Here is a 12,579-nt window from a genome sequence, read left to right as displayed (position 1 = left end):
TCGTTACGCGCGTATCACTGGGGCGCGCGTTAAAGGGGCACTGCAACGATTTTTGTACTTAGCGCAAATACCGCTTGGAAAGTATCCCTGACATTAACGACCTGTGCAACACCCGTTCGTTTTTCACCACACGCTGTCGAAGTCGCAGAAAAAAATAACGAAAAACGAGCAGCGTTCACCACTGAACTCGCAGCCAGAACAAGCGGCCACGTGATCTGGAGACGATTTTATGCCACCAGTGTTGACCATATCCACACGCTGGGGTTGGCAAAGCACAAGGCACGCGCTGAGTTGCAGACATTGTTATGTTCCGGCTATTGTCGACATTGCTGCGATTGGACACGGGCCACTACCCGAGTGCTCCTCAAGCTATCGATTATTACGAGCCCAAAACGAGTGCCCACGCAATGCTCGCGTCTAATCCATGAGCCGCATTCAAATATCGTCACTGGCCGGTACTGCGACCGCTCAGTTACTTCATCAAGTTTTGCGAATGAGAGAGTGAATAAAAATGATCGCTTTTGTTCTTGAAATTACACTGCAACAAAGGAGTTTCTTTGCCAGTGGCGTTGCGTGCGAGTATCCTTGAGTCCCACTAGTGCCAGTAAGCTCGTGTAAAGTGAAAAACATTCCAGTTGAATATCGTTGCACCGCTCCTTTTAAGTTGAAACTACTCCAGAAGCCAGCCACCGCTTCTTCCTGCCAGCTATTTTGAGGAAATGTTCGTCTACGGGTGTGCAAAATTAAAAAAAAAGGAATCAACTTGCAACTAATAAGAGACAAGAACTCACAGAACACATTGGAACCAACGGATACACGCGGAGTCGCTTTCACTTAAGTGTTTACTACGCAGGCGAGAGGTTCTCGAATTTCGCTTTACTATTTTCAATTTGATTAACATCTCTTTCTTAGTTTTATTTTGGCCGAATCATAATAAAAAAAATACACGCTGTTCGCCGTGGTAGACGTAGTGGGATAAAGCGCTGGATATTCTATTTTCATCATCCAGCTTTTTGAACTGGGGTAGAAACAGCACGCTATCCTGGGAAAAGTGGCGCCATTCATTGTTGTGGAAATGCTCGAGACACGTATACCGCCCGCCACTTCTCGGAAGAATATGGCGTCTGAAATATGGCTCAATGCTGCGCTGTGCCACCATGATCTTTCCAAGGGCTACACGTTGCACGTGCCTCTTGCATCGACGCACCTTGCGTTACTTTTAAAACATGAAGGAGCTTTAACCACCATCCGAGCGCTTCAACACCTCAGCGCCAAAAGTGTTTGTTGGCACGACTACACGCATCCCCCGTGCGGTTTTGAGCTTTGGTAAAACGTCCTGCTGCAAATATCACTTCACCAAATAAATACAACGCGTGAAACGCTTTGCCGCGCCTTACCCAAACATCGCATGAAACAAGCTGACGAGCCGACGGATCCAAGATTTGCGCGGTCTGTACCAGTCTGTCCTACCCGTGACGTCACAAACAATGATGATGATAGCTAGAGAAGCGCCCAGGCACGTAGCCAGGGGGTTGCTTCCAGCAACGTTACTGGAGCAAGCTCAGTTTCACAGCTCCGCCTGCGACATGGGCTCAGTGGCGGTCACGAGGACTAGCAGCGCTGCAGTTGAGTCTTACTTTTGTATTGTCTACCCCGCCAAGTTTGAATAGCAATACTTGAGCTTGGGCGAATGAATGAATGAATGAATAAACTTTATTGCAGGTATGGGTTCTAGTATACCCAGTTGGAGTCCCTAGTCCGGGGCCCCATACGTGGCGGCCACCAACTCGGCACGGTCCACCAGCCATTTCTGGCTGGTGGCCGTGTCATCGGCCAGCCGCTCCTGCCAGGAGGTGGGGGAGGGGTTGGGAAGAGGCGAGACAGAGGGAATGGCTTGACATTGCGAGACCATATGGAGAAGGGTGGGACGATCGCCGCAGTGCGGGAACTCAGGCGGACCGCGGGAGGGGTACTACATGCAGGGGTTTCCCCAGGAATTAAAATCAGGGGGGGGGGGGGGGGGGGGGGGGTGTCTAAATTGTTTTGGGGGGTTAAAGGCGGGGGGGGGGGGGGGGGAGGGGGGCAATGCGAATATAGGAGTCGTTGTGAATTAAGGGGGTGCCTTCGGAAAAACGAGGGGGGGGGGGGGGGGGGGGGGTCTAGGGAAATCCCTGGGTACATACAAGAGTAGAAAAGGGGCGTCGGGAAAATGTTGGTTTGGAGTTGACGCCCTGTCTGCGAGTAACAGAAAGCTGAGGAGGAGGATAATGTTGTCGAGCGAGGCGTAACTCAGCTAGGTGAGTTGAGTATGAAAAAGGGGCATGGTCGGATGGTGGCAGAGCCTTCCCTAGGTGCCCGGTTTGAGAGTTCTCGGGCGAGCGCATGTGCGCACCCATTACCGGGGATGGCTGCGTGCCCAGGCATCCAGACTAACCGGAAATTGTGGGAAATGGAAGATAGGAAAGAGTCGAGTAGGGACGCAGTGAAGGGATGTAAGGTGTTGCAAAGGGAGTGGCGACAGGCCGTCTGGGAGTCAGTCAGGATGTGAGTGGGCGTGGAGGAGGAGAGACTGGAAGGTGGAAAGGATTGCCCTGGCAACCGCACGCTCCTCCAGGAGAAACACGTCGGTGAGACCACGTTCCGTGGCAGCGTGGACCAGCCTGAGATCACTGTTCACGATGACCGTGATCCCCCCCGTGCATCCTGCGGACTGGCGTCCGTAAAGAGGGCACGAACGGTATCGCTGCCTTCAGAATACGCGCGTCGGAGGCAGCGCGAGCGGTGGTCACGCCGGACCGAGCTTGGGCGAGTTGGCGATTCATATTAACACTTCACAGCGCAAGGAAACAGACGCACACGATAATAAATTCCAGACACTTAAGGTGCAACCCCACCCCTGGTTAGTGTGATTCTGAACCAACAGATGGCGGTGGGATCGCCTTCCAGGCCTGTACATCAATGCGAAAAATCGTGTGGTGGCGCTTCGATACAGTTGGATATTCTTCTATATCCAGAATTTGACATCCCTGGTCCCTTGCTTGGTTTTCTCTGCACGAGCTTTCTTCGGAACGCGCACGGCTGCGCCAGTTCTCGTGCAAGGGGGCCAGTTGCCACGCTCCGAGCTCACGTCTCCAGCAAATGTAGGCAGAACAAAACGCGAAAATCGTCTTGAGCCAAATGGCGAGACACATGCACGACAAAACTACCGACGCGTTGAAAAATATAAAATTGCCTGTGCGCCGTTATCGGAGATTCCAGAGGCCAATGACACATATTACAATGTGATCAGATTTATACTGATACGAATGAAGGTAACGAGAGGACGAACAGTGAACTGAACAATAAGGGTTTAATCGGCGATTTTGTTCCAAACAAAAAAAAAGTAAACAAAGAGCGTCGAGGCAGCAGAAAAGCAGGCGGTGATTCGGCAGCGTAACAAAGAGCGAGAGCGAGACTGACTCGACAAGGTCGCTGGCAGCTGCTTATCTAGAGTGCGTCACGTCACCATCTCGAAAGTTCGGCAAAGAAGGTTCGAGCATCGCGCGTTCGGGCGAGGATGAACTGGCACTTTCGAGGACAAGAAAACAGGGCGAAAGTTCCGTCTGGTGCAAGAATGAACGCGAATCTTAAAGAAGTCCGAGACCGAGCGTTGCTTTCTCGGCTCTGCGGGCGGCAATATGACGGGCCGCCCCTTTTATCGTGCATGTGTTTGGATCTTTGTGGATTTCCAGCAAAATGTGATGACGTCATAGTCTGGTTTCCAAAATTCTAGCTTCAGGAATTAACTACCTAAAAGAAAAGACTATTTTTTGGGCGGTCAGGTGTCTCATATAGGTAGCTGGGTGTTTATTTTGACCCAAACCACGAGACTGGAAAACACAAAAAATGACACTCAGGTTTAGATGTTGAGTTTGGTTAACCCAAAGTAGGACTGGTGCGGGGGTCATAATAAAAAAATGCCGAGGTTAAAAATAAACTCACAGCAATAAAGAATATTTATTAATTTTCATACGAATTCGGTGATAAATTCAACGACTGGCCATGCAAAGATTCTGGGTCTGTTGATAACTTTTGCACATAGTTTAAGTAACTTGCAGGGTATCACAAAACAAAAAAAATAAGGGTTTCTTTTTACCGCAAGAATAAACTAGGCATCGCCGAACGCTAATTCTCCGCCCATAGGTAGCGCTAGAGGTACAACCAGATGTCAAACTTTCAGCCCGATACGATACCTTCTTCAAAAATTGTAAGTGATTTTCTGAAAAGTTCAATGGGAAAATAGCGGCCGACGGAGTTTTCGAATACATGGGGCTCTATGGCACCAGAAAGGAAAAACAGGCTAAAATGGGCTCCATTTTTTCCATTGGAATTTTCAGAAAATCACTTATAACTTTTGAATAAGGTGTCCGTTCGGGATGAAACTTTGGCATCTGGTTGTGACCTAGCGCTACCTTTGGGCGGAGAATGAGCGTTAGGCAATGCGTAGTTTATTTTCGCGGTAAAAAAAAACAACCCTGTAAATTGTTTTTGGGACATCATGTGCCAGTCTTAATTTGGTGATTCTTGCGCGCAAGTAGTGGTGTGCAAAAATGAAAACGATGCAAACGGGTAGGCTTTGACGTCGTACAAAATATAGTGTAAGCACTCACATGGTACGCTGATTAAGAATGAAACAGCCCTACGTTTTACACTAGCGTTGAGCGTGTCGAAAGTTAAAGGTGCATCAAAAGCTAAAGCTTGTACACATATGCTGCTCAGGTCATTGTGTTTGAATGCTCATAGTAATTTATTACCCTCAGATTTGGTGTAAGTTGTCTCCTGATTGCTAACAACAGAAAGAAGGAAACATTCTAACTCTGAGTTGGTAGAAAAACTCCACCTGCTGACGGCCAGCAATCATCTCGGCGCCGATTATGAGCATTCACTGCATGCCAACGGTCGCGTGTTTAGAACGAGTTTTTCTCACGTGATTTCATACGATCGCAATTGTTCTTGACAAACAACGATGTTTAGTCAGGCACGCGGTCATATGTGAAGCTTAGAATATTTTCTATTGGTTGTGGTACACGTAGCAAGTTGTATAGGTTTTTTTTTTTTTTTTTTTTTAGAATTTGCGAAAAAGAATGTGTTTGGGTTACCTTGGTCTCTAATAATGCATGTAGCACACAAAAGAGCACGAACTGAATCGCTGTGGGGGTAACGAAAACAATAATGATAAATAAGCGTGTAATTACGCGAAAACTGAGGGCATTGCACATATGCAGAAGGTGAGCTTTGTCTCATTCAATACATTACCAATAAAGTATTTGGTTTTATTCTGCGAGCGAAGCAGAACATACAAGTGCGAGCATACTGTCCTGAACTACACTTCCAGTGAACAAGCGCACCATCCAAAGCACCAAGCTCGCTTTTATTAGCGGCGAGATGTTTCGGTGGCGCCCTCCTATGGTTCCCCCTTGTGACGTCATTACCTTGCGAACAACAAGTTCGATGGTGTTCGTAAATAGCATGGTGGAGGCCTGAAATCATAGCGCTCTCAAAGCAACACTGCCAACACCGTCGAAATTAAAGTTCTTTCATTCCTCTTATTTCCGTCGATGGTATACCCTTTCCGACGTCATAGTCAGCTTTTGGGCCAATTGTGGAAGGCCGACCACAGCGACGCTTTCGGTCGCGCACGTCGCCAATAGCGTTTGGTGCGCTCAACGATCCCCCACTGGAACAAGCGCACCATCCAATGCACCGAGCTCGCTTTTATAGCGTTTGGGGCGCTCAAACCTTTGAAAACACAATTATAATCAATTCTATTATTTCGATTATTTTTATTAAGTGCGCCTATGCGTTTTTTTTTCTTTTTTTTACTTTTACGTTCACGTGCCATTTTCTTAGTTGTATAATATTTTTTCCAGAAGTCTGACAACGATAGTCTGTTTCATTATAAGTAAGAGCAACATAATCAAAGATGTAGACAAAAAATAAAAATAAAAAAGAACGCGAACACATATTAAAAATGCGATGTAACGGCGCATTCAAAATTAGTCGTTAGTTTTTTAGAGAGCAGCAATTTCGTAGGGCGACATTGTTACCCGATGAAGGTTGTAAGAAGTGCAGTGCAACTGTTAGTCCGGGGTCTTTAACGTGCATTACGCAGTATATGTGATACACGATCGCACGACGGCAGGATGCAGATGGGCGACTGAACCCAGGGTCCCTGCTAAAGCCCCTTGATAAATGCGTTTTTTACAAGTAACGCCAACCATTATTGTGAAAACGCGCAAGACACGTGCCACGAGCGGGCGCTCCGCCGCCATTCCCTTTCAAGGGCCAGTCATTATATACCCGTGCCCACGGTGCCCGTGCCACACGGGCAACTCGAATTCCATTTACAACGAATGACATTTGAAGGATCGGACAATCAGCGCGCGACACTCCGAGCGTGGGGCGTTCCACGCGCGACAGATCGCGAGCCGATTCGTTGATCACATGAATGTCATTCGTTGTAAATGACATTCGAGTGGCCCGTGTGGCACGCGTGCCACACGGGCAACTCGAATGTATAAGTGCTGCGTCGCCATTTGTGTCCAAGTGCCGGTCGAGACACGGGCCTCGTGCACTGGCACCTTTGAGGTTATTTGAAAAACCAACGCAAATACATCAAGGGGATTTAGTCCCTGCACGCTCTGCAGCGGGAGCTCCGTGCTTTGAACGGAGCTCGCACTCGAGCATTTCTCCACGTGCTCTGATCTGCGGTGCCACAACACACTCGGTCAACGATCCCCCACCGCACTTGATTTATCCTGTGAGCTAGACCAAATGAGCTACACTTAGAGTATCGGCAATTTTTCCCCCGATATTGTTTTGGGCGCCGCCATGTTGGTGGTTAGTAACAAATCATATGCAACTGCCGGTTGTCATGATTCAAAAGTGCGACTTCCTCAGAAATAGTTTCGGTGTCAGGAAGCTCACGTAATATTGCTTTGCTTTGTCGCCAACTGTTTAAACATTTGTGGAGGACGGAAAAGCGTTTCCAGTGGTTTCAGATAAAGCCTCAGATAACTGACAACCATCTTTTTAAGCATCCATATCTGTATGAAGCGTAGCTTATTTAGTGGTTCTAGTTTAGCCCGACCGCATAGGCACAGAAAGAGAACGAACAGCTTAACTTCGCGCTCTTGGCGCTGCTTCAGTGGCTTCATCAGCCCGTAGCGTTGGTTGCTCTCCGAACTAAGGTAAAGCAAAGCAAATATTCAGATCGTAGGGTTTCACAAGCCAAACCAACAAAAAGCACTTAACACGCTAAAATAAAAAAAAGTTATTGCGGGTTTATTTTGACTAACCGTAGATCTTTTGATGTGCAACCGAAATCTCAGATTGGCCTCCGTCGGATTGCGGGCACCTCGGCCGATATTTAAACCCGACAAATATAGATTCATAGGCCAGCGCGTTGGCTGAGAGGAACTAAGACGTTTTAATGTCATTGCCACTTAAGAGCCACCGAGGTGGTTTTTGAAACAAAATATAGTCGAACCATTCCGACAAGCATAGTTTGATATCGTAAGTGATTTATGCAAGTGATAAAAACATTAAAACATTTTCGCATACGTGGGGGAATCTGAAATGGCAGAATGCATTTCATGGCGCCCATTTCATTTGGATCGCGTCAGGCATGTGTACCGACGCATAGTAGAACGCGCGCAAAAGTAGCTGTGGTGCACCCGCAGCCTCGCGCTTGTTCTCACATCTCTGGCTCGCTCACTGCCGGCATCCAGGCATCTGACACCCTGACATCTGGCGCTTTTTCTGTCTTTCACATGGCGTTCCAAGCGGCACACGACGGAAAATGCACATCAAGCTGTTCTTGAACACGTGTCGCCATCTGTACTTTCTATTAAGAAACTACAATTCGCCGTAACTGAATGGGAAAAGTTTGAGGTCTTATAACATTCTTAACGTGTAATATATCGATATGGAAGTTCTGGAAAATGTAATATCGAAGGATGCTTCATAATTTAATGTCTCGTTATTTTGATTAGCTGCCGTGATTCCGTTTTTATAGCGCCATAAAATATTACGATTTTAAACTTTATTTTTTATTTTAAAATATATATTATCTCTACAGTTCGTTGCTTACTTTCTTATTTTATTACATCTAACCGAACGCTCACGTAAAGTATCGTGGACGGTGGAACGTTATAACTCCAGAAATAATTTTTTTCAATATTAGAGACTGTGGTCTATTAAAAGCCAAATAATTAATTAACAACTAAAAATAATCGTGATATCAAGACATTAAAGCATTGTTGAGAAACTGTTCTTTAATTTGACACTAACTTTATAATTGTAAGATGCGTAGAAAGAAAGTTATAAACCGTCGGAAAAGCACCAAAAAGTCATGCACGGTGGGGTTGCACCTTAAAGAAAGAACTCTCACACTGCGCTGACTCTCAACTCTGTGGTGTATTACATTTCATCCTCATCATCTTCTTTTTTTTTTTCTATTATACACATGAAAATAAAATAAAAAAATAAAAAAAAATCAAGGAAGGAAGTAAACTGGAAAAGAAAAGGTGGTGGTAGCAGACGACGCGCGAAACAGGGAAGTGAGATCCGACTGCAGCGCAGCTAGTTCTCGTGACCGCCACCTGGGCCACTCGCCTCCGCAGGCGAGAATAGGGAGCTGCGAAACTCAGCTTGGGGCTCCGGTAATGTTGGCTTCCAGCGTACACCCGTGAGCGATATGAAGGTGAACAGCCTTCTTCTTGTTTTTGACACTCCTGCAAGTTTTGGAACAAGCTCTGTTCCAGAAGAGGGCTAGAGCGCAAAGTTTAGACCCCAAGCCACGTACCATTTGAGACGTTGAGAGTTAATGTAGCTTTCGATAGCCGTAAAATAGGCAAGAAACCAAATAAGATGTTCACCTTCATATTGCCGGCCGGTGTACATGGGCGTTGCGCCGCGGCCAGATTTTCTTCGTCAGCTCTAACTTAATATACTTAGAGATGGCCTACAAATTGGTACCTGGTTTTCTCATGGCGGCCAGCATGGAGAGCCGTAAATTCTGAGGAGATTGCATAAGAGCATAAGAGCATACAGGAGGAAATAATGGCAAGGAATCAAGAACATTCATAAAATGGGACAAATTTCGTGAGATACTCGAAGAGAGCCTCAAGCTGAATGAGGATATAGAAGATGTCATTCGCGAGCTATGAAGAATGCCAAGACTCAAATATTAGTTAAAAAAGGAGACCCCACACCAGACACGCACCTCCTCAACCTATGGGCTAGCAGACTACAAGCCCTTAAAAGGTTCCGGAAAAAGAAGACAACAAAACTGAAAATTAAATTTAACATGGCAACTGCCAAGGCAACAAAATACTCCAAGGAGCTAAGCAGACAGAAGTGGAGAAACCACTGCGGCTCCTTCAACGCACGCTCTGGACTTAGAAAAGCTTGGCGTACATACAAAGGAATGGACAAAAGAAAGAGAAAGACTAGAAACGCTGCACAAAACCTCGCGCTGCGAATCAACATCACGGAGAAAGAGCTAGCTGCGAAAGCAGGACAACTCTTTTTCCCGCAGACTGCGATCTGCAACCGAAGAGATCAGAAACACAAGAAATGCTGGTCTGTGAAACCGCCCCAAGAACCGGGAATGGATGAACCCTTTAACATGGGGGAACTGCTCGAAGCAATTCACACTGCCAAACAAGAGAGCGCCCCCGGCCCTGACGGGATTACATACACTGCCCTCAGAAGCCTTTCAACAGAAGCCAAAGAGAAGCTACTCGATAAATACAACGACATTTGGGCCAAAGGCAAGATACCAGATTCGTGGAAGGTCTCCTGGGTAACCCCGATACCCAAACCTGGGAAAACCCAGGACAAGAGCGAGAACTTTAGACCGGTTTCGCTGACATCAAACGTGTGTAAAATCTTCGAGAAGATGATAGCGCGGAGGATACAGTGGTACCTGGAGACCTACGATAGATTAGACCCAAGACAAACCGGGTTCAGGGAATACATGGGGACTCAGGACAGCATCAAGCTCCTATATGAGGATGTAATGGCAGACAAGGACCGCGAAGACCCAAGGCTTGTAGTTGCACTCGACATAAAAAAAGCCTTCGACTCCGTGCCCCATTGGGCGGTCAAGGACGGGGCGGCAAGATGCGGGTTAGGAGGGAGAACGCTGAAATTCATCGGCGATTTCCTCGACAAGAGAAGATTCAAAGTAAAAATCGGGAACACGATGGGCCCTGAGGCCCCTAACAACAGGGGAGTGCCACAAGGAGCAGTTATATCACCCACACTTTTTAATATGGTGATGGCTGACCTACCCACACGACTCAGACGTATTCAGGACCTTGGATTCACAATTTATGCTGACGATGTCACGCTATGGACCAAAGGAGGCTCCCTGGGCGAACAGGAGCAAATAATGCAAAGAGGCATCGACGAGGTTACGAACTACCTAGAAGAAGTGGGGATGGAACCATCCCCAGAAAAGACGCAATACATGGTTGTCGCAAGACCAAGGGATCACAGGAAGGGCATCGCTCACCTAGTGCAACTTCAGCTGAAAGGACAGACCATAGGCAGGCAACCAAGTATTAAGATCCTCGGAGTCACTTTTGAAGAGACGGCACGAAGCACTAAATGGCTACCCGAGCTAGAAAAGACATGGAACCAGACACTTAAACTCATCCGAAAGATAACCGGCAAATCATGGGGGGCCGATGAAAAGGCTATCAGAATCATGGCCGAAGCACTCCTCACCTCTAAAGCACTGTACAGTTGCAATTGGATGAACCTAAACAGGACCCAGTGGAAAAAGATTGAAAGATTAAACCACCAGACCATGAGAATAGTTACAGGACTCCCAAAATATACGCCCCTCGAAGACCTCCGGAAATACGTGGGGATGAACACAATAGAAGAACAGGCGGAGGCGCAAAAGATCGCACACTTTCAACGCTTAGAAAGAACCGCACACGGCCGGCGTCTTCTTGAGATTTTGGGCTATGCAGCAGAAGGAAGGTACCCACTAGAGGACGCCCTGCCACCTTGGAAAGACGTTGAAATAATCGACCACAAACCGATACCCAAGAAAGGGATGGGAAGAAGAGCCTTCGCAGCTAAGAAACACAACAAGTGGCTGGAACAACGTACAGAAGAAGAAAGAAAGGGAGAAATAAGATACACGGATGCCGCGAAGAACACCGCGGCTGTTTCTATAGCATGGACAGATGAAACGGGGAACAAAATTGAAACAGCAAAACTCTCAGAACAGACGTCCGTCAGAGAGGCCGAACTCAAAGCTATACTGGCAGCTGCTGAAGACATTAAAGCAACTCTCCAGCCGGGCTACACGGCCCGAATATTCACAGACTCGCAGCAGGCGCTTAAAGCGTGCAGAAACAGCAGAACAAGAAACAGGACAGTTAAAACTATCAAAATAATCGCAAAGGAGCTAAAAAAACAAGGCTCTACACTGATAATTGAATGGCTACCCGGGCACACTGGTATCCTGGGCAACGAGAGGGCACACCAGGCCGCCGCGGAGGCAGCTAGCAGCACCAGCTCCGCAACTGGCCTAACCTCTCGGGAAGAAGCAACCGAGGAAACTCCCATTGACCCAGAGGAAAGAGCCGAATTGGCAAAGGAAGAACGCAAACTCTACCTGAAAGGCCTTCTACTGACAGTAGAAGACCCAATCCCGCAAGGATACACGAGGTGGGAGAGTGTACGATTACGAAGAATCAGGACCGGTACAGCCTTAACACCGGCAAGAAAAGCAACATTTACAAAAAATGAAGAAGGAAATGAAGACATCGACCCTGTGTGCAAGAAATGCATCGCAGGAGGGTTGCTGACAACAACACACATGCTTTGGGTCTGCAAGAGTCTAGAGAAATTCAGACAAGACGCATGGGCCTCGCTAGCGAGTGAGGCGAAACCAAGGAATTTAGAAGCCTGGACCCACCCAAAAGGACAGGCACAACACAGAAAACAAATCCTAGATTCACTGATACGTTTTATCAGGACATCCGGGGTCCATCAATTCATCTAGCCTAATCATCATCATAATCCCCTCTCCCTACAACCCTCTCAACCCCCTCCCTCCTGCCTCAGGTTCACCAGACCATAGGCAGGCGAACCTTTCGCATCAATAAAGACAAGATTTCAATCAATCAATGCATAAGAGCGGAGCGGGGATCGCGCATCCCCGCTCCGCGTCCGTGCACGAGGCGTGTCAGCGTGCAGCCCTTGGGAAGATCATGGCGGCACAGCGCAGCACTGAGCTAGATTTCAGACGCGTGGCGCGCGGCACGTGCCTCAAGCATTTCTACAACAATGAATGGCGACACTTTTCCCAGGATAGAAGGGCTTTAGTTAAAGCCCCTTCATATTTTAAAAGTAACGCAAGGTGCGTCGATGCAAGAGGCACGTGCAACGTGCAGCCCTTGGGACGATCATAGTGGCACAGCGCAGCATTGAGCCATATTTCAGACGCCATATTCTTCCGAGAAGTGGCGGGCGGTATACGTGTCTCGAGCATTTCCACAACAATGAATGGCG

The 12,579-nt window shown here is 47.5% G+C and overlaps 1 protein-coding gene across 1 annotated transcript; it reads left to right on the top strand.

The window, feature by feature from the left end:
- Positions 1 to 9,914: 9,914 nt before the first annotated feature.
- Positions 9,915 to 12,168, top strand: LOC120849359. The gene has a single exon (XM_040221566.3). The coding sequence runs from the start codon at positions 9,944 to 9,946 to the stop codon at positions 12,068 to 12,070; it is 2,127 nt and encodes a 708-aa protein (XP_040077500.1). The 5' UTR covers positions 9,915 to 9,943; the 3' UTR covers positions 12,071 to 12,168.
- Positions 12,169 to 12,579: the final 411 nt, after the last annotated feature.

This window comes from Ixodes scapularis, unplaced genomic scaffold (assembly GCF_016920785.2).
Source record: "Ixodes scapularis isolate PalLabHiFi unplaced genomic scaffold, ASM1692078v2 PGA_scaffold3__209_contigs__length_174095766, whole genome shotgun sequence".
NCBI classification, from domain to species: Eukaryota; Metazoa; Arthropoda; class Arachnida; order Ixodida; family Ixodidae; genus Ixodes; species Ixodes scapularis.
Note: the sequence above shows the minus strand (reverse complement) of the source record. Positions and strands in the feature narration are given on the sequence as shown.

Excerpts from the sequence above, each read along its gene's own strand:
- LOC120849359 (XM_040221566.3), top strand. The coding sequence starts at position 9,944 with ATGATAGCGCGGAGGATACAGTGGTACCTGGAGACCTACGATAGATTA.